The sequence below is a fragment of the Carassius carassius genome, chromosome 5 (genome assembly GCF_963082965.1).
Source record: "Carassius carassius chromosome 5, fCarCar2.1, whole genome shotgun sequence".
Lineage (NCBI taxonomy): Eukaryota > Metazoa > Chordata > Actinopteri > Cypriniformes > Cyprinidae > Carassius > Carassius carassius.
The window spans coordinates 39,575,340-39,597,823 of record NC_081759.1 but is presented as its reverse complement, the minus strand read 5'-3'; the positions used below and the strand labels follow the sequence as shown (position 1 = coordinate 39,597,823).

The window sequence follows — 22,484 nt, the reverse complement described above, 5'->3', positions numbered from 1 at the left end:
CAAGAACGCAATACTGCAAACGCAGTGAAACAGTATAAAGGCAGAGCGTTCAGAATGGGTGGAAAAGAGTGAGAGAAAGCAGGGTGGAGACAGCTCGGATGGGCGCAGCTGAGGTGGTTAAATGTGTTCCACATGTTTCCAGCCAGAAGGCAGATGAATGGTTGGAAAGGGGGATGGAGAAAAAGGAGTAGCCCTACTCATTCAGCTCCCTCCCTGCTTGCCATCTTGCTCTTTTTCTCCTGCTCCATTGCTGCCCTTTTCACCTCGGCGGTAACACACACACACACACACACACACAGAGAGAGAGAGCTCCAGTTACCCCAGCCGGTCTGCACAGGCAGCCTCTGAGCTTCAGGGAAGATTTCCAGGCAGGCTATGATTACGAAAGCCAATAGTGGCGCGGCAGAAAGACTGTATTTTTAGCTCTCGCGTGGGGTCAGGAGCATCTTGTGTATTTAATAACAGGGCAATCACCTGGTTTTATTCGAGTGAAGTGTCTACATTCTGAATGTAAAACCCTGCACCACATGAAATTAATTTATACTGATGAATGAATGGAACGAACTGGCCAAAAACAGACCTATCTGAGCTGGGGCAGATGAGGCAAAGCCCAGCAGGGCAATTAAGTTCATTATCAGTCTCAAAAGTGTGTACAGCGGGGATTCTCCATCTTTTAATGAGAGGGAACGCTACTATGAGGAAGCAAACAATCTGGGGAGTTACTTGACTTAGATGTCCTAAAAATATGTTTTGGTACCTTCAAATTATCCACACAACAACACAGAGAAATGCTCTCTGCATATGTAGTATTCACTATCATACCAGGATAATTATGTCACATTCTGGGTCTGGATTTATGAAAACATTAAGTAAATGTTAGGGAAAACTGCTATTCTTGAATATTTTTCTGAAGAAGAAAGTGTTATCTGGTGGTGGTTATGACGAAGACTCGCTGAAATATTTCAGGTTACTCGTGCATCTAGAATATAAGTAATATGTAGCAATTGTAATGTTTGAAGCATCCCAATAAATTAAAGATTTGGGGCTTTAAGACCGGTTTAAAATGACTTTTTAAGAAGTTTTTTCAAACTAGTTCCTGGTTTGAATCAGTCTGACAAATGACCCTGAATCATCATCTGACTCACTAACTGAAAATCCAGTTATCTGTCTTGAAATGAAGCTTTGTGTAAATACAGTTCATGAAAATTCAAAACTGATAAATTCGCTACAAACAGGTACTCTACTCAAAATGACCTTGAATGACCTGTGCTGTCTCTGCTTGAGAGCAGTTTGCAATCTTAACAATTGACGTGATCTAACCCTAATAAATATCCCGCTGGTTTATTTTACAATGGGAATGCAGAAACAGTGAAAAGTTCAAGCTCCTTTACAGTGTGCAATAATAAAGCATGTGTGGCGGCTTCATCTGTTGTCTCTTCTGCCGTGGCATGTTGCAGATGTCAACACCCTGCTGCTGTTCTCAGGGGAAACTGTGTCAGAAAATCTTCTTTCAATGCATCCAAACAAAATCATTTTAGTGGAGTACTAGCTGTGCAAGGATCCGCTGATTTGTCATACCGCATGTGGACACAAACCTCTTTTTGGCTCTACATTCTCAGGCACTTGAGGGTCAGCATAGTTTACAGTTTCACAAATCAAGTTTTTCTGCAAGACTTGACTCTCTGAATTAGTTTTCAGCCTGTGGCTACAGCTTCTCGAAATATTAATAAATAAAGTAGAAACAAGCCTACACTTTAATTTTTTAACCAATAGAGTTAACAGTTCACACAAATAAGAAAATGTCAAATTTGTTGAAGTTGTAATCACCCTCAGGCCAAACCATAAATGAGTTTGCATCTTCAGCTCGAATAGAGAAATGTAGCATTACATCACTCACTCAGCAATGGATCTGAATGGGTGCCATCAGAATGAGAGTCCAAATAGCTGATGAAAGCATCACAATAATCCATCAAAACTAATGCTTCGTGTTTTGTAATAAACAAATCCATAAAGACAATTTTAACTTTCAACTGTTGTTTACAGTTAAAATAGAAGCCCTCTATCCATCATCCAAAATGGTGGATTTTTATGTGAGATGGCAATTTCTTCTTAAATACTCGCAGCTTTTCACTTGACAAGATGTTAATTGATGGACTGGAGTCTGGATTGTTGTGATGTTTTTATCTCATTCTGGCGGCACCCATTCACTGCACAGTATCCGATGGTGAGCAAGTGATGTATTGCTAATTTTCTTAAAATCTGTTCTTATCAGGAAACAAACTCATCTACATCTTGAATGGCCTGAACATTTTCAGCATATTTTAATTTTGGGGTAAATTATTCCTTTAAATCAATACTAAATGGGCACTTCTTCATTAATTTGCAGTATTGCTACATTGGATGCTAGTGTTTTGTAAAATTGTTACATGTCTCAATGGAAAACTTGAATCTGAGGTCAGTTGCTGCATTCTTAGCTCATATATTTGTGTACAACGAAAAGCTCAAGTCTCCAATATCCACTCAGGATGCCTCACAGACAGCATGCTGATCCATCTGCATTATCTGAACCCGGGATCATCAATGCACAGACAGATCATGTTTCTGTGAATTATAGTACACTACTGATAGATTGTTTAAGGGTTGCATCAGCAATCAATAAAAACAGGTCCAACAGTTTAACCACGCATACAGAATCAACAGTTTGCAATTGGCAACTAAACTAAATCAGAAAACAGTTATTGTAATAATAGTGCAATGATATTTCACAACTTCAGTGGTTTTGCTAAATGTTTATCAAATAAATGCATGCTTGGTGAGCATGGTTTCAAAAACATCTCCAAATTCAATGTACAGGAACGCGAAAAAGGCCTGTGCACATATTCAACTATCATTCATCTCTCGACTGAGAGCCAACAGCTGCAGGTGTCAAAATGTTACAATGGAAATTTATGGTTATGCATTGCTTATAACTGATAATAAAGCATAATTGTATTTCCCAGAGGGTGCACACACTAGTTTAAGCTACACACAATCTTAAATTAACACCATCATTTGGATCAATCTTCATGAGCACCCCCTTTACTTAATGTCAACTAACCAGGGGAAACAGATTTGATCTCATTACTGTCATGTAGCCTCTAGCTAAGAATACATGAGCTATGACGTCCAAAATTAGATACCCACATCCATTCTAATGTGAGTCCCACATACGGTGAGTGAGTCATAGCTGTCTCTATTGTTTTAAGCGAGCTTGCAGGGCTCTGAAAGGAACGGATATGATTAATTTTTGTTTTGCAGTAGATGAAAACTAGACAAATACCTAAGACACATATAAAGGCTGAATAACTTAATAATCAGAGTATTTTCAATAGCCATGCAGAACTGTACAGCTATCTGTGTAATTTCCATTTCATTTGCACCTGAAGAGTGGTTGATATTTGCTTATTTAATTGCATGCAATTTTCCCCATTCAGTACACAGATAATGACGCTCACAAAACTTTTTAACCAAGAGTTTAACTTTCGTCTTGTGTAGCTTTCTCTAGGGAGAACAAAAGAAATACAAATCATTTTAAATGAACGAGACTTAAAAGACTGCAGCCAAATCCACAAACTGTTCATGGTTATAATTAAAGTTTATGGCCTGTATTCACAGAGCTTTATGAACAGTTACAGATCTGAGGTCAAGCTTTCTCCATCTTTCTGTGCATATGAAGGGAAACTTACGTGCACCTTACTTGCATGCACCTATTTGTTGTAAGCCACTTTAAGATTACAGTAAAGAAAAATTGTATTTAAGATATTTTAAAGAATCTCAGCTGCATAGTAACTGTACAAACCTTTCTCATGCTCTTTCTGTTTTGTCCATCGCTCCATCTGCACGCTGCTGTTTCTGCATGGCATAAGCTAATAAATGATGCTGTTCTGCTCTGTTTGAGTCTCCGGCCTGACAGATTCATTATCGACAGAATTATGTGCAATTCATCAGCCAAATATTATTCTCTTCCTGACAGTTTGCTTAACAAAAGCAGTGTCTCTCTGTGTTATCAGACACTTTAATTAATGTATCAAATTCCTCCTTCACATTTCTAAACTCTGCATCAGAACATTAAAACACTGAATTCACAAAAAGAGTTAGTTATATGTTTGTGTGCACAGACTTACACAGAGTACAAGTGCTAATGGTGAAATCTAACAGAACAGCAAAAAAATATTACAGGCCCATTAACAAGAAAGCACAGCAGGGAACAAGGATAAATATAAATGGAGATGAGCACTTCATTAATGGCCTTAAATTTCAACTGTAGCCCATTATGTGACCATAATGTTTAGAAATACTCCAGACCACAGGACATCTGCACACGGAGCGCTGTTAATCCAATCTGTCCCCCCTTAAGGGAACAAGGGAAAGAGGTTAGACACAAATTAAAAGGGGACACTATCTGACAGCTCGCACTGATATATTGTCTTTTCAATGGTTGTGAAACTGCTACACAAACCACAAAAAAAAGTCTAAAAAGGCGACATTTTTCTTTATTTCGAGATGAATAAATGTGCAAATCATTACAAAGCTCGAATGCTGAACATCATACTCAAAATCACAGAATCCTATTCCAAAAAAAATCTGTCAGCAATGAACGAAGACTTTAATGCTGCTACTTCATAATTCATCTTTTGACTCACAAAGTACAGTAGTTCTGGTCATAATTACAAGTGATTGACTCTAAATGCTAATTGTCTTAGGAACACTTGAGCAGTTCACTATGATGAAAAAGTAGGGTCTAAACATGCTCCCATTGCATGCATATTGTCAGAAAAATTTAATCTCAAAACACGATGATATGAATGTTTTAGATAGTGGTAAAACCACTAAGAAACATCTTAAACAAATGATATCTGGGAAGATGATAAAGACTATGCCACATGTCTCCTCACTGTCCTCAACATAAACGCAGTGATGGGAAAACCAACTGAGAACAACCTTGTTAAGATCTGTGTAAATGCCTGACAACACCCAGATCCCCCATCATTTCTCACATTCAGGAGAAAGTCATCACACAGCCTTTGTTACCTTGAAAGTCTACCGACTGTTGTCTAGTGAGCACTAAGCAGTCAGTGAACAAGTGTGCTTTAGGTACTTACATTAGCTTTGGTGGGGGGGTTGAATCGATACAGCATAGTATCGCGTTATTTTCTGTAGCAATACTTTATCGATACATGGACACCAAGAATAAATCTTTTAAATAAAGATGGCGGCATCGTTGAAAGTTATCAGGAAAGCACTGTCCATGTTTAAATCGAATTTAATCGAATTTATTTTAAATTTGTGGTTGTCATGCGCATCTAGTCAGTAAAGCTGGTTTGGTGATTAGTAGTAAATCTCCATCACGTGCTTTCAGATGGAGCAGCATTTACTACACAGAGCCATAGTTCAAGCTACGCAAAAACCAGTTCACAATCGCAGATGAAATAATCAGGCGATAATTAAATAGAAGAAATCGTTTTCTGATTATGAAATCTGTTTGCGGACGTTAGCTTCTCAGTGAACTACGGCACGGTGTAGTAAATGCTGTTCCATCTGAAAGCACGTGCGTTATTGAAAAGCACCACATTTAATAGCATGTTTTTACTACAAACTCACTTTATAACATCATTCGATAGTTTTAAATGAATCCTAATTGTAGAATATCGCAATATATTTAAAATCGCAATAATATTGTATCGTGACAAGTATCGTGATATCTATCGTGAGGCCTCTGGTGATTCGCACCCCATCCTGAGTGCTGTTTTAAATACAGATGGCAGTGAGGTTTTGGAGGTCAGAGGCTGGACACAGATACACCTTCTCAATGGCTAGCAGAGGAAACTGAAAAACCAGTCTGTTTCCGATTATTTGCATAGGAAATTTAGCATGTAAAGAACAACCCCTATTTCCAAAACAGTATATTTATCCAGAATATCAAACAGCAATGGGTTGAGCTCTTAATCCACAGATCATCCATCTGCTCTAGGCTCACACTCCCAAACCAGTACACACAAAAAAAAACCTTCAAATCGTAGGTATTTGTATTGTAACAATGGTAATATAAGTAAATGAACAATGTGTATTTTTTTCTCTGTTATCTGGACCCAGAACCAAGATATCCGTGATTATTTGTAAAACTTGTCATCCAATCTCCAGGGCTTTCATTAAAAATACTCCAACATTTTTATATCCCCGCTCACAGATACAGTAGTCTGATCAAGCCCAGTGACTTATGGTTGCTGAAATTTTTCTACTTTTTTTCACCACAGCTATTTTCCTCAGTTGTCTCTAGTTGTCTAGCACTGATTTAAGTGTAATTTAAGTAACGTAAACTTAGAGACCACAAGCACATCATTCTTCACCCTGGATGTTTGTGCCGAGCTGTTTGAAGCGTTTTACATTATCAAAGTTTTACACACAGAAAGATTATTAGAAGCCTTTCTTTTTCTCATGATTTGTCATATTTTCATTAATGTATTTTGTAAGAATACAAATAGTTAACGGAATACATGTTTAAATTGTATAATGTGAACCAACTTTAAGATATTGTTTTTGCTGCTAAATTATACAGTCAGCTATTTTAATTTCATAGCTTATATATTTTTATTCAAATGTAGTTTTTTCTCTGTAATGAGGAAGTGAGTATTTAGTAGATTGTGTTTAACATAGGGTTTAAAAAAAGAGTGGCCATTAGTTCCACAACCACAGTATTGATACTCTGTAGTGGTGTAGACAAAAAATAGCAATGGTGTTAGATCGGTATTGGCCTATTCTTAGTATCTTACACTGCAAAATAATAACTCAAAAAAGAATAAAAGATAACAATTATTTAATAAACCCTTAAATTAATTACAATTAATCAAATAAAAGCCATAAAAAAACAGACAATTAATTGTGATAATCGTCATAATCACCAAAGCCCTAAAACAGACAATTAATTGAAATAACCATGACTATTTTCAATTAACAATTAATCATCAGTCAAATTTCATAATCGTGACAGGCCTAGCAGTAACCGCCACGGTCGACGGCCTGGGGTTATCCCTCTGTTAGGAAGAGTCAGGTGCCGACGAGGACAGCATGCTTTGGCACACTTTTAAGCCTCTGCTAATTTTTCAATAATGGACTCCACGGCATTACCAAAGAGGCCAGAGGGAGTCACAGGAGCATTCAGCAGCACTTTACGGTCAGCATCCTTGAGATCAGCCAGGTTTAACCATAGGTGCCTCTGAAGGATGACCATAAAACCCATGGCCTTACCCACAGCCTAGGCTGCTCATGTGGTCGCCATCAGCATTAAGTCTGTTGACGTGCACAGATCCTTAATGGCCTCCGCTGCCTGCAGGAGCTACGCCTGGAAAACCTGCAGCACCGCCATGGGATGCAGCGCGGAAGCAGCCTTGCCATCAGATGCATACACTTTACAAGCGATGAGTGCAGTGGTCCTGCACGGCTTTGAGGGGAGGCTGGGGGATCAGGGTGACCATTGGGGTTGGCAGAGCCGCAAGACGATGCTCCCGTCACCAGGAGAAGGAAAACCCACCAGCAGCACGCCTCACCCCACACAGGCCATGAGCAACATGGCGGTCGGTTTGGACAAGCAATGCCCGCAGTCGGACTTGGAAGGGTTGGAAGGGAAGGAGTTCCCATATTGGATAAATGTCTCTGTGATGTCTCGTGAAAGCTTAAGAGGGAAACGCAAAAGCATACTATGAAGCACTGTCAATAGCATGCCATACCAACAGGTGGCGATATTATCTCAACTGTAAAGGCATGTTGGGCAATCAGAAGCCTGAAAGAGTTTCCAGTAAGCGCATGCTCAAAATCTTCAGTTTCACTGTCTACATGATAACACCACAACCAGAGTTTTTGGAAATCTTCATCCTGGCAGGAGTTTTCAAAAATGTTTGGTTTCAGTGACCTGGTGCTGCATTTGCGTGTGAACGAATGACCAAACTGCTGGCATGTTGACATATGGTAATTTGCTAAACCCTTTATAATTATCAAGCATGAGGCTTAACGACCTTGTATTAATTATGAGACTATAGAGTGATCCACCTGTGACGTCGAGACTAATTTGGATGTCTTTGAGATTTTCCTATGGGTTTTTATAATGGAATATTTCAATTAATGAGTAAAGTAAGGTTTCAGGTAAACAAAACTTGAGGGTACTTGGCCATTTGTGCATAAAAAAAAATAACATAACTTTTTTTAAATTCTCATTTTCAGTATAGGTGTATGTTATTTACAAAACGTTGAAATAACATCAATTTATATGTATTTTTTTCTAAATAATAATAAAAAAACATTTGTCATAATGCATAACTTATTCAAAATAAGATAGCAAGAACAAAAGGGTGTTAAAAATGTACACAAAAAAGTCTTAGAAGAAATTCTGATGTACTGAACGAGATTATCGTGTAATCCACGATAAAAAATAAAAAGAAAATCATGACAGCACAAATCTGCAAGATGCTCTTCCTACAAAACACACCAAGATCAGGCAAGTTTATGCCTGCAAGATGATGAAATGAAGACAGTGTACTCTGGACTATAACCTGAAAGAGAATAGTTAAAGTGATACAAAACACAGCCTAATGTTGACTCTTCAAACAGCTAGAATAAATCAAAGCTGCTCTATCACACTCAATGCTTGATGAATGCAACTTCCTGGCCATCGATACATTTTACAAAATCACTTTATGGTCACTTTATATGTTATAGCACAATTATTTCAGGAAAACCAGCTGAACTAATTTCAAGAAATCTCATCAGAAAACACCAATATCATTTACCATTAAGACCCCTCAGAATGCACACTTAATACACATCAACTTACTAAACGTTTAAAATGAAGAAATCAGAAAAAGAGCTCAATATGTTTAGTCAAACAGCAGGCCTTGTGGTCATTTAACTGTCATAAAACTTACTCCAGTGAACAGTTACAATCTCTCCCAGCGTTTCCCGAAATAGCGCGTGAATGAAATCGCCGCAAACTTACGTGAAGACGAAGAATAAAGTAGTGGATCCCACCAGAAGAGTGGCGGCAGTGGACACCGGGATGTATTTGGTGGGTTTAAATCTTTTTCCAACGCTGTTGGGCATTCTGTAAATCCCACATTCCTCGTTTATTTGATCCCTATCGTTAGATGCACGCAAACACGAACACAAACCCTGCACCTTTCAGCGCCAGCCGGCTAAACGCGTATTCGCTCCGTCACATACACCGTTAAATCGTGATCCTTTGATACGAGATCGTGAATACGAGACTGAAAATCCCACCCAGCTCAATACAGCCCACTGCTGCTGAGGTCACTGCAATGCTTGAAAGGTGGAGCCTTCGCTACGCAAATGGAGGAGGCGGCACGCGCGCGCGCTCCATCAGAGGGGCCTTGGCGTTGTGTTGAGCTTTGAAGCGGAGCAGAGACTTGAGCTTAAGCTATGATGGAGCACACACACACACACACACACATGCACGCTCACTTCGTCTTACTCAGAGGGAAATCATGAATGAACCAGCATGACGCATCTGAAAACCTTCAAAATCATATTAATCAAATATCAAAACAGACAACTCAGTTCGTTGAGGTTTGGAAGACTGGGTTTGGTGAGCGGTTCCCAATGAAAAAAAAAAAAAAACATTTCAATGTGTTTTGTGGGTTTGTGGTGTGTGATTTGGTATCTTGTGCCTTCTGGTGGCAGATTTGGAGAATTATCTCGTTGACACATGCAGATCTTTTATTATTATTATTATTATTATTATTATTATTGCTCATCATTACACAATCCAGTAACAATAACAATACAAAAAAAAAAGAAGAATGCTAGGGGGAGATGTAAACAAAATTATAGGAATACATTAAAAAGTGTTTAAAAAAATCAATATAGTATTTCACATAATTTTTAAATGCTATAAAACATTTTAATTTTGTTTTGTTTTTGTTTCTTACCTGAAAATGTACATTTATGGGTTTGGAATTTAGCCATTAAAATAAAAAATATAAAATAAATGCAGGTCTGTTTATCTTTGGAGTTTACAGTAATGCCTAAAAGAACACTCTAAAATAAAATCTCCATCAACATATCCGACAACATGCATATCCTCATGGTTTCAGTAAACAATTTTTTTTGCACGTGTCGCGTAATCAGTCACGTGAGCACAATGTTACCAGAAGGGTGCTGTTTCTCTTCTTGTTGTATTTTTTCATCCTTAATTTTTCCTTCCTAATTATTTTTATTAGATTATTGATGGTGCTTCATATTACGCTTTTATTTAATCATTATGCAAGTAATAAACTGGACAAACAACGTTCACATTAACTAATGAAAATAAATAAGTGAATGTAACTAAAAGAATTTCTATCATAGAAAAAACAGCTCTTTGTTACAAGGTTTACAGACATGCACTTCTTGTAGTTATTATGCAGTGACTTCACAAACAACAACATTAGCTTATAACTAATGAAAACTGGAATTTATGTCTTTATTGTTATGGCTTCAATAACTTATTATTATTATTATTTTGCGTTGCAAATGTACAGTGCTCTTTCGTGCTATTAAGAATTAACTAAACTGGAAAATTTTGAGACAGAAAGAGAGCTAAGAGAGAAAATAAGACAGTTACAAATTGGGGGAAAAAAAACAATTTGACTTCACTGACAAGCAAATATTCAACTTAATTTTTTTACATCAGTTATTCAGCCATAAACAAAACAAAAAAAATAGACTTTGTCAAGCCATGGACAGAATAAACTGTGATTTTCTTGGTAACACGTACGTTAAGTTTTTTATGTACTTACGTAGGTTTATCTTTAAATTGTGTAAGTTTTATAACATACTTTTATTTTGAAATGCCGCCAGCGTGAGATCACCGGATGTGATGCCTTGAGCCGGAGCTGGTGAACATCTGTTGAAATATTCACTTAAGAGGTGACATTTCTATCACTTGGGTTTTACTAAACGTTATTTCTGTGTATTTTTATTCTGTGTTGTGGAAATGAACATTGTCATTTGTTATTTAAACGCAAGAAAGCTCACTTTTTTTCTTAGTTTCCAGCTCGTTGCGGTTCTCCGACTCATCGTCAGTAACAGTCTACACAATCGTGCTGTTTTTATTAACGCCTGCCTTTCGCTGAAATAATTTGCTGATAATGAAACCCGCTGTTGTTTAATAAAGATGCTGAGCTCACTGAAACGAGAAGCATTAGCCAGGTCGCCAATACTGTAGACAGCGAGTCATTCATCTTATGTTTAACGAGCTTAAACTCAAATAGAGAGAAACTCAAATTAAATTGAACTGTTGTGTAGACAATCTCTACAATGACAAACTATGTTCTTGGTGTTGTCGACCTTCTCACTGCTTGTGGATCTCGATCACGTTAGCATGTCAGATCTGTCAATCAACAGCTAAACATACCTGGGCCTGCTGTTTAAGACCTACTATAAAACATAAACCAGAACTAATAACATCTCTTAAACCGCCATTTAATTCTGATATACCCACAGTGCAGACAAATAAAATGATTAAATATGTATTTTATCAGGAGGTATTTCCATTGGCCATAGTCCTCACGGCAGTTCTGTACCTGGGCAGGTGAGATGGCATGTGCAAAAGTGCCTTTAGATGAACTGCATGTGACAGAGCCCTTCGGAGCACAAGGCCAAGAACGCACCCTACCAGCACTAGTGAGTGAAGACTTTACTGCATAATTAACTAGAGTTGTGCTGAACCATCACTATGTACGTCTATGAGCTGTGTGAATGATGATGCTGCCTCCCATCAGCACCCTGACCGTAAAGAAGAGAGATGTTTCTTAAGCTATAAACCTCCACCTGAGGACGGCACACCGGCGCTGACGGAGGAGTTTCTGGAGCACGCTCAGTTCATCTCCGAGGATCTGGACTGGCTGCTGGCTTTACCTCATGACAAATTCTGGTGTCAGGTTTGACTCTCTAAAATACAAGAGTCGTTCATGGAGATTTGATTTAACCTGTTCCACTTTTTGAGCATAGACGGGAAAACGACATTTCCAACTTAATCTGTTATACATTTTGAATGCTTTTGTCCACAGACTTAAGGTTGGTCTCTTTTTAAAGCAGACACTTGGCAGATTATTGTAGAAGTGAAAAAGGTTATTAATAGCATATTACAAAAAAAAGTTATGGAAGTTTAAGTTTATGAAAATATAAAATATAATCATTTAAATATTCATATTTTATATAAAATATATATTTTACGAAACGTTTTACTCTAAAACTGCTATAATAACAAAACCAAAATTCTGAACAAGTTATGTTCCAAATTTGAGGTTGATATCTCAAAAAATTACCCTGGACTTGCGTTATAGTTCACAATGCATCAAAAAAAGAACAATCTATTGTTTTTTCTACATATTCAGAACACTTTTAGACATTTTTTCTCAAAAAATACAATGGATGCTATCTGTTGAACACTCTTCATGAAAATGAATAAAGATTTTTTACAGATTTTTCATGATTTCATCACTATTTCAAAGTAATGTCAGAACGCACTCTCTGACTCTGATGATACTCTTCTTGCATATAAATAAATTACAGCTGCTCTGTAAAATATAAAAAAAAATCAGTCACCAAATATCAAAACTACAATCTTTAAGCTTTCCAATGATATATAGTTTGTCAAGATTACTTTAGGTTCAGACCTAGATATTACTGTTTAAAATATGTAATATCAAGTGAGCCCACCGGTGGGCCAGTGACAGTTAACAGGTTAAGTGAAGTTATACATCTCTTGAAAATAAAAAAAACTGTTAGTAATGAAGATAAAGTACGGCAAAATAATAAAACTGCTGTTTTTGGATCCTTACATGCATGTAAAACAGTATGTGGCCAGGCAGATGTCATATTGTTTCTTGTTTCAATTCTTTCTCCATTTAAGGTGGTATTTGACGAGTCACTACAGCGGTGTTTGGACTCTTATTTGAGACACGCTCCACGTGGTTTGGACCCGACCGGTCTCTCGTCGAGTCCAGCTGTGGCCGACATGCAGAGGAACATTCATCGCTCTGTGTTCATGGTCTTCCTCAGGATGGCTACACACAAAGAGTCTAAGGTAAACAAACTCCTGAACTTACATAAGTTATATTGTGTAACTATATTATATTTAAGATTCATAATCCTTGCACAGTGTGGCTAATAATAAGTCGTACAGTAGATACACTTCTGTTCAAAAGTTTGGGGTTAATAAGTTGTTTTATTGTTTTAGAGTCTTCTATACTCGCCAAGACTTGAACTATATAAATATATTTTAAAATTTCACTTATTCCTGTGATGGCAAAGCTTAATTTCCAGCAGTCTTCAGTATCACACAAATCTTTCAGGAATCTAATCTTAAAATGCTGATTTAATGCTCAAGTAACATTTACTATTAGAATTTGTGCTGGTTAATATTTTGGGGATTTTTTGGATGAATAAAAGGTTAAAGACAGCCTTTATTTAAAACAGAACCCTCTGTGACAATAAAACATCTGTTCGATTTAATGCATTCTTGCTGAATAAAAGCATTATTTCCAAAAAGAACATAACTTTTGATCAATAGCGTAAATGTATGCTGGTGGTTTTGTATTAAATGACTTTAAATTAATATCATTGCAATATATTTGTTATTCAGTGGGGTTCAAAACCTTTTTTTTTTTTTTTTTTTTTTTAGGAGCACTTTATAACCCCTGAAGTGTTTGCAGAGATAATTTACAACAACTACCTTTTTGACATTCCCAAAATTCTGGATGTGTGTGTGCTGTTTGGGAAAGGGAATTCCCAACTGCTACATAAAATGATGGGTACCCGCCTGTTGTTTTTTTGATCACTCACAATGGTTTCCATATTTAAAACAAAAATGTAATTCTGTACTCTTTTTCCAGAGAACATTTTTACTCAACAGCCCAGTTATTATGGAGACCTAAATGAGACTATACCTTCAATCAGCCAGGTAGTTCATGTGATCATGAGACATTTCTAAATCAACTTCAGCTGAACTTCCTAAAAATCTCTGTGTGTACATTCTAGGTGTTTGATACGATATTACAGATGTGTGGTATTCAGTCAGAGGACACAGGAACCGGTCAACCTCTCAAACTCAATGCAAACAAACACCATACTACCATGACCATGCCAGAGGAGGTAACCAAAAACGAAACTTTCTTACACTAAATAACAAACACAGAGACACATACTGACTTTAATTCACTCAGTGTCTTAAAAGAAGCAAATGCAATGATTATATTTCTATATATATATATATATATATATATATATATATATATATATATATATATATATATATATATATATAATGTCTTGTAGGAGCTTGCAGATTTAGTGCTGTACATGTGTGATACTTGCACTACTATCCACTCTTTCCTGGACATCTTCCCTGAAGCTTGTACTACCTTCAAAGAACACAACTTTCTTAACAGGTCACAAAAACATCCACACCATCCAAACTATAATTCACACATACCTATTATCACTGATACAAAAATAATGCATGACACATCTTTCAATGTAGACTACCGTCTTTCTATGAGATGGCAGTTCCAGACCTGGAGAAAGCAGTGAAGAAGAGAAATTTAGATAAAAGGTTTGACTGGCTGACGTCTGTGTCATACTCGCACGCTTTCGTGAATTTATACAGATTGGTTAAACTAGATGCAATCTGTCTCAGTTTCCAGGAGGACATGTGGAGACGAATATCCCATTCAAGAAAGAAAATGGTAGAGATCGCTCACCTGCTGCTCCAGCACACGTGTTTACAGCCCATACTGGAGGGGTGAGGAAAAACACATGCTTTAGAACCACATTAGATAAGCAATGAATACCAGATATCCATGATATAACATGTTTCATTCATATTCACAGCACTGAAAGCATGGCTTCCTGTGTAGATGATCTTCTACAGAACTTCACCGCTTTCCTTCAAGAGAAAAGGTAAATTAAGCCCAGATTTCTGAGCGAGGTCTTGGGTGTGTATGTAATCTATCACAGCCAATGTTTCCTCTCTTTATCTCTCAGATTCCTGGCAGATTATGATGAACAGTTCTCTATAGCAGACGACATCAGTCTCCTTCAGCAGGCCTTCCCTCATTTGTATCCTTCACAGTAGTCCAGAGGAACACAGTATGCTGATTTCCAATGAAATCAAAGACGAAGCATTCTGTCATCTTTCAGGCTTCTACTAGAGAAGATGACCTCAATGATTTCCATTAAATAAGCCGTCCTAATTTCTAATTGTTTTCATACATGCTTCATAATTAATGGTGCACTGATACCAATTTTCTGTAATACCAATATCAGATATCATGTATGCACAGAATTCATTTAATTAATGTTGCAATGCCAGTTGGGTTATTGCCACAATAATAATGTTTATGCCTGGTTTCTAACATTTTTAAGCTACTCTCTGATTTTCTGCGGTTCTCCTTGATCTGTGCCCTCAGAGACGACACCAGGACGTCTTACCTTTTGCAGGGCGTAGAGTCTGCTTGGGAGTGTGTGGGGAAACAGAGGAGCTTCCCCTCATCAACCAATCACAGCGCAGGAGCCAAAAGCTTGACTGGGAGAGATTTAGCAGCTTCTCAGAAGGAAGGAGCAGGAGTGCTGGGAGACAGAGAAGAGTTGAGAGGAGCGGAAGCTATGACTGATGTTCCCCGTAAGGGTGACAACGTGAGTTCATTAGCTGCTAATATATATACAACATCATGTTGTCTTATATAATAATATATATTTTTTGGTCCTGTAGGGGGCAGTGTGCACAGTGAGTGCTGGAGAACTGGAGTCTCTGCTGACACATATCCGAGATCTGCTTCCGAACTTGGGAGAGGGATTCATATTGGCATGTTTGGAGGAGTATGGCTACAATTCTGAACTTGTCATTAACAATGTCCTGGAAGATAAACTGTCTGCTTCTATTGACAAACTGGACAGGGCAATGGCAAGGTAAAGTCCATTGAAATGTCTAGAATTTATGCTTCAACTCAGGTCCACTTCATTGTTGCATACTGGCCCTGTGTTGTGTCCCTGTAGGCCTGCAAAGAAAGAGCTTCCCTCAGTTTTAAGCACCAGATCGAACATGTTTGACGATGACGAGTTTGACGTGTTCAACCGTGAGCGACTGGACATGAGTCGCATTTGGAAAGGCCGGAGGTGAGTTCTGTGATCCCAAATTAGAATTCCGAATCAACTTTTCCCACTTCAAAAAGCATTACACTGTCCTGCCCTGCTGTACATTACTCTAAACTTAGTCTGATTATTTAAATGAGCTGTTGAATATTTAATGCGTCCACATGGTCAAGAGAAATTGACAAGTACACCGTAAACTGACATCACATGAAAGTAGGCTAATGAAATATTCAGCTCAAGCTGTGAAAGATGCTTTGTGTCAACTAGAAATGAATATCTCTGTATTTTTCAGAGAGAGGGAGAGTGTGCGAGCCACGCTAGAAGACAAGCAGCACATAGAAGAGCAGAGAGCGAGATATCAAGCCTACCAGACAGTGGTGGATGAGATTCCCATAGAAAATGACCCTTTCAGAGACCGTGATGATGCTTTTGGCACGTATGATTATGATGACGAATATGACGACACGTATGATGTCAACCAAATAGGAGCCAATGATCTGGATGAGGAGGATGAACTATTGAACCGCAGGTTTGTGTTGTGACTGATGTACATAAACTTGCATCTCTCTCTAATGTGGGGTTTTAAAGACCATTTTTGAAATGAGAAATGCATTGCAAGTAGTGGATTTATATTAGTACTGTACAAACCAAAATTGGCTTTCCTTCAAAATAAAAGCTTGATATTTTAATGTTTGAAGATGAAGAATACAGTTATAAATATGTGTATTTTTACTCTCATGATATTTATGATTATTACTGCAGTCAATACATTAAAATGTTTTTCCTTTAGGGCGTTTACTATCCCACAAGTTCTCAGAAGAGGCAAACAGTCGCGGGAGGATGTAGCAGATGAGGAGGAAGAGGACGAGGTTTGATTAAACCACTTCTTTTATATATGAAATAAATTTTGGCCATAGATCACATTTCAGTATCAGCCTTCTTTCTTTTTTTCCCCCTGTAAATATAAATGACACTGATTTGAAATAAGTTACAGTTTTCGCTTATTACATTTCCATGCATTTCCGATGGGCTTTTCTTGGGTTATTTTCATCAGAATGAGACTGTGAAGAAGGATCAGTTCGTCCAGGACCCAGCAGTCCTCAGAGAGAGAGCTGAGGCCAGGAGAGCTGCTATGCAAAGCAGGAAAGGGTATGTTTAATTAGATATCCTCTAATTAATCTCAAACATGGATCAGTCAGTCATTTATTGATTTTACTTGGCGGTTCCTGATAGCTACAGACCACCACCAGCAAGTCACGTGGAAGGTGGACCGAGAGGACGGGGCCAGGCGCAGGACACCGTTTTGGACCGTCGCAGAAAAGAAGCGAATAAGAGCAGAGGAGCCAATCACAATCGCAGAACGATGGCTGACAGGAAGAGGAACAAGGGCATGATCCCTTCCTAAGACTTTTACTTGTACAACAGCGCATTGCAGAGTTCTTGGAGAGCTAAAAGCAAAAACAGTACCTGAGGTTAAATGTAGCTCCTCGTTTACAAAAGATCGATACGCATCGAGATGACACTCTGGTCTATTAAATAAACCTGTCTTTCTTTAAGAATAAACATTAGTTCTCAGTAAGTTTATATTCTGAAGTATGAATCAACAGTGATTCAAAAGTGCTTTGTAAAACGCACAGGGATTTTTGTCTATAAGGGATCAAGATAATCATCTATTTTTATTGTATTTGTAAATTTTTACATTACATAATGTATAACAAGAAAACAGTTTTGTAAGGTAAATGAGTCATGTCTTTTGCCCTGTAACACACAAATGTATTGAACAGATATTGCACTGTTAAAGAAAGTTCAATAAATAAATCAAGGAACATCAGGTTTGAGAAAGTAGCATCTAAAATACATTTGAGAATGAACATTTGAGATCCTGTTCCAGTTCTTTGAAGATTTAATAAGCGATTAAGACTTGACCTAAGAGCAGTCTTTTAAGAAACCTCCCCATTTAAGGTTCGTGCCAAAGACTGAGCATGCATCATTCTTGCAGAGAGAGAGACCTCATTTTTCCTCAAATAGACCTAGAAAAGGCAATGTTCTCTTGCCATGTAAAGTAAAACATTTCTACTTACTAGGATAAATTCAAAGCATTTTGTAATAGAAAGCATATTTAAGAAAGCTTTGGAAGATAAAACTAGAATAAATACTGTCCTAAAGGATGTGTTTCTATATTGTTCCTCTTTGTGCGAGTGTTTAATGGTTGTCTTCTTGTCTGGCAGGAGTCGAAGATCATGTATCAAGACTGAAGCTTGAAAAATAAGCACAGATCGAGATTATATTTAATGATATGCTCTGATTGGCTGTTTTGAGATTTCTATATTCTATCATTAAGTACATTTCCATGCGCAGTTGTAATGAAGCTACAGCAGGTTTTTGCATAGACGAGCTGGAGTCTTCATCTATCGGTTCAAGTGTTCATGACACAATGTGTAACTGAAAATTAAAAGGATTAGGAACACACCTTTTAGGGCCAACTATAGCTGAGCTACTATCATTTATAAAAAAAAAATTATGTTCTTAAAAGAAGTATTAGGAAATGTCAAAATAATAATTTTCTTCATTAATATTTTTTCATGTGATGGCGAAGCTGCATTTGTTTTTTAGTAGACGTCTTCATGGTCGCATGGTTCTTTAGAAATCAACTTTTAAAACAGTTGTGCTACTTAAAAGTATGTAAACTGTGATAGCTTTTATGAGAATTATTTTAGAATTCTTTTGAATATTTGAATTTTGAGAATTCTTTTATGATAGGTTTTATATTTTCGATCAAGATACTGGATCTTTGCTGAATAAAAGTATTCATTTCTTATTAAACCGACCCCGAACTTTTGAAACTTTGCAACTACGCAAAACCCTGACTGGAAAGAAGCATTTACATGACATTTTAAAACGAAACTGAACTTGAATGCATGTAAATATACTTCCAGTCCCTGTAAATTCTCAAAAGATGTCAATATCACAACTTCACGGTCAATGCATCTTTGCATTTGGTGAAAAAGGGTAGAAAAGGGCCAGGTTAGGCACCAGCGCTGGTCTCGTATCAGAGGAAAAGGTTGAGTGATATTGTATTAACAGATACCATTTCTTTTTTTTCAAGGATTTTATCCAAACTTTATGCCAACCCTTCTTTAAACAAAGATTTGAGACTTCCAGGTGTATGATTCTTCCTTCATTTAAAGAGATCTGAAATATGACTGTGCATGTGACTGCTCGATCCGTGTATCTGTAAATTGTTGAGCCGGTTCAAGAAATGTGCGCAAAAGAACTGATCCTGTGTACAAGGACCTACCTTCAAGAAACTTCTCAAGTGGTTTGACCAAAGATCAGGATCTAGTCCTGACTCCTGTGGTCTCTTGAAAGAGAACTCAAGGTTTATAGTCTTTGAAGAGGTCAAGTGGAGATATTCTGACCTTACAGTACAGTGGAGGGATTTAGTTGCCAATAAAAGTCTGAATCGGAAGAGTCAGTCCAAATCATACAAATTCAGAGTCCGGAGTCCTTCCTGGTTCAGCTCAGTAAAAATGACCTGGGAGAAACAGGATGAAAACAGGACAAGAGCGGGAAGAGTTCACTTCAACTTATGCTGATGCTGGCCAACTATTGACTGACAGTGTGCATGGAGCAGAACTGTGTAGAAATGGTGTAAAAAATGACAATATATCTGCCTTTCTCACCAAGCACGCTACGTTTGCAGAGAGGACATGTCTGCTGAAGGAGTAGCCAGGGATCCACACAATCTCTGTGGAATTCATGGAGGCACGGTAACACCCTCAAACACTAAAACACGCAAAAAGAGCAGTGATTAAACCTCTCTTTATGGAAGAATAATATATCTGCTGAGCAAAAGCATAGGATCCGTCACCTGGTTGTTGTTGTATTGCTCCAGACACACTGCACAGCTGTCCATCTCCAGTGGTTGAGTTTGTGTTGGGTCACATCTTCTCACTTTGGGTTGCCGGTATGTCCTCGTCTTCAGTGCTGATAATCTCTTTAAAATGTCTTGCTTTAGGTCTGACTGTGAGACAGAGTTTATTTCTAATGTTATTTATATTATAAACTATGTTCAGTGTATGGGGTCGGTAAGATCATGCCTCTTATGCTCACTGAGACTACATTTATTTGATCAAAAATGCAGTAAAAACAGTAACAGTTTTAATATGTATATTTTTAAATGTCATTCATTCAATGTGATGCAAAGCTGATTTTTTAGCATCCAGTTTTCAGTGCCACACGATCCTTCAGAAATCATGCTAATATGCTGATTTGGTGACCAAGAAACACTTATTATTAATAATAGTATGAAAACAGTTTTTATATTTTTGTGGAAACAGCTGTTCAATTTCTTCAGGATTCTTTGATGAACAGAAAATTAAATTCCAGATTTGTTTTTTTTTGTAACATTATAAATGCCTTTAATGTCAATTTTGATCAATTTAGTGCATTCTTACTGAATAAAACATCTAAAAAGTCTTAAAACATTTTGAACTGTGATATATGTGAGCCTGGAGCACAAAAGCAGTCTGAAGTCTCTGGGGTATATTTGTAGCAACAGCCAAAAATACATTGTATGGGTCAAAATTATCGATTTTTCTTTTATGACAAAAATCATTAGGATATCAAGTAAAGATCAGGTTCCATGAAAATATTTTGTACATTTCCTACCGTAAATATATCAAAACTTAATTTTTTATTAGTAATATGCATTGCTAAGAACTTCATTTGGACAACTTTAAAGGCGATTTTCTCAATATTTAGATTTTTTTTTTCACCCTCAGATTCCAGATTTTCAAATAGTTGCATCTCAGCCAAATATTGTCCGATCTTAACAAACCATACATTAAAGGAAAGCTTATTTATGACAGGTTTTGTGGTCCAGGGTCACATATGTTTCTGAAAAGATTTCCTTCCAGTGTCCACCTGCTTCTTTCCTTCATAATTACTGACATGGGTGTCATTAACTTTTGTTTCTTACTTCATACCGAATCTGTCACAAAAACAGCGTTCACCTGTAAATCCTCATTAAGCTGGTTGTCCTGGAGCTGCCAGCGTGCATGAACTATGACCCCCGTGGAGAGGACCAGGGCCACCAGAACGACACTGTTCCAGAGCTGCTGGAGATATTTCTGGAAGGATGGACAAAAAAGCAAATTAAAAAGAAGAGAAATTCTCTTTGCTGACTAATAAAACTGCTTTAACATTTTTACAAATCAAATTAAATGGCGCATTAAAGGATAGTTACTCAGAAATTAAAATTCTGCCCATGCCCTTTTAAACCCATAAATGATGACAGATTTGTTATTTTTGGGTGAGCCATCTCTTTTAGAAACAAGATGATTGCATGACGGTGCTGACATTTATTAATCTGTAACCCAGGATGATAAGAGATGTCTTTACCTGGACCTGAGAGTTGGTCTCCCCGGTGCAGATGACCCCTTGCCATTCCCCGTACAACCCTCCTCTCGAACGGCCACAGCTGGACCACAGGGTCAAAGTAGCCCCCTTTAACACAACATTTAAAAACATCACACTCCTACACTAATGAACCAATAGATGCATGAAACTAGGATACGTCTGAGTAAAATCTTACCAGAGTGTCCTGTAGAAAAGATTTGTAAGTGATTTTTGCTGTTGCATGAAGGCCCCTGATTGAATAAAGGTAAAAATAAGACACATTCCAAAATTCAGTATATTGTTTATTCAGAAGAATAAATCGATAATTTAATGACAGAGGATTACCTGAGGAGTGCCCCAATGAGCTTAGTGACATTTTCTGACGTCTGAATAATAATGACTGGCTTTGAGAGGACCTGAGAGAGATCCATCTACAGAAGAAGAACAGTTTTATTCTTCTGAAAACTATTATGAAATCAACTGAAGGTTTTTGGATCAGAACAGCAAAGCTCTCACCTCTCGGACAGTATTCTGGTTTAAAGCAAGAATGATTAAAGCAGATGCACCCAGCACAAGAGCACGCTTCATCTATGGAGGAAAGATCTGTCAGTTTGATCAATACTACCTTGTTAGCATGTTTAGTCATTATTTTGAATACCTTATTGACCACAGAGGCAGCGAACGACTCTTGGTTGCTGTTACTGGAAACTGTGCCTTCCTTTATCTGGACAGGTACCACTCCAATCCAGGGGTTCGGATCCTTTCCATCACTGCTATCACTGTTGGTTTTAATAGCTTTGTCTTTTATCTGCAGAAAGAAACATTGGTGCTTAAAGACACAATATGTCCCACAAATTTGCATAAAATCAATCTCTAATAAAAGATTAATACAAAAATGTCCTTGC

The 22,484-nt window shown here is 37.5% G+C and overlaps 3 protein-coding genes across 3 annotated transcripts in view; 1 reads left to right on the top strand and 2 right to left on the bottom strand.

Annotated features, from left to right (window-relative positions):
• LOC132141603 (palmitoyltransferase ZDHHC8B) overlaps window positions 1-9,387 on the bottom strand; it is a 47,053-nt gene extending 37,666 nt beyond the window's left edge. The window contains exon 1 of the mRNA XM_059551275.1: window positions 9,026-9,387. Within this exon, the coding sequence (XP_059407258.1) occupies window positions 9,026-9,129 (104 nt within the window). The 5' untranslated portion in view covers window positions 9,130-9,387. The remainder of the gene's footprint in view (window positions 1-9,025) is intronic.
• Window positions 9,388-10,878: 1,491 nt separating this feature from the next.
• LOC132141602 (activating signal cointegrator 1 complex subunit 2-like) lies at window positions 10,879-18,051 on the top strand. The gene is made up of 19 exons (XM_059551274.1): window positions 10,879-10,953; window positions 11,568-11,709; window positions 11,808-11,966; window positions 12,941-13,114; window positions 13,712-13,841; window positions 13,923-13,990; window positions 14,068-14,181; window positions 14,365-14,477; window positions 14,570-14,641; window positions 14,726-14,830; window positions 14,920-14,988; window positions 15,073-15,147; window positions 15,498-15,723; window positions 15,800-15,996; window positions 16,084-16,203; window positions 16,472-16,708; window positions 16,970-17,048; window positions 17,234-17,328; window positions 17,413-18,051. The coding sequence occupies exons 2-19, from the start codon at window positions 11,623-11,625 to the stop codon at window positions 17,582-17,584; spliced, it is 2,292 nt and encodes a 763-aa protein (XP_059407257.1). The 5' UTR covers window positions 10,879-10,953; window positions 11,568-11,622; the 3' UTR covers window positions 17,585-18,051.
• Window positions 18,052-19,395: 1,344 nt separating this feature from the next.
• The window catches only part of LOC132140474 (RING finger protein 215-like), a 4,060-nt gene continuing 971 nt past the window's right edge, over window positions 19,396-22,484 (bottom strand). The window contains exons 2-10 of the mRNA XM_059549256.1: window positions 22,238-22,387; window positions 22,096-22,167; window positions 21,925-22,010; window positions 21,776-21,830; window positions 21,583-21,687; window positions 21,195-21,311; window positions 20,051-20,203; window positions 19,863-19,965; window positions 19,396-19,714 (exon numbers count right to left, since the gene is read on the bottom strand). Of these exons, the coding sequence (XP_059405239.1) occupies window positions 19,701-19,714; window positions 19,863-19,965; window positions 20,051-20,203; window positions 21,195-21,311; window positions 21,583-21,687; window positions 21,776-21,830; window positions 21,925-22,010; window positions 22,096-22,167; window positions 22,238-22,387 (855 nt within the window). The 3' untranslated portion in view covers window positions 19,396-19,700. The remainder of the gene's footprint in view (window positions 19,715-19,862; window positions 19,966-20,050; window positions 20,204-21,194; window positions 21,312-21,582; window positions 21,688-21,775; window positions 21,831-21,924; window positions 22,011-22,095; window positions 22,168-22,237; window positions 22,388-22,484) is intronic.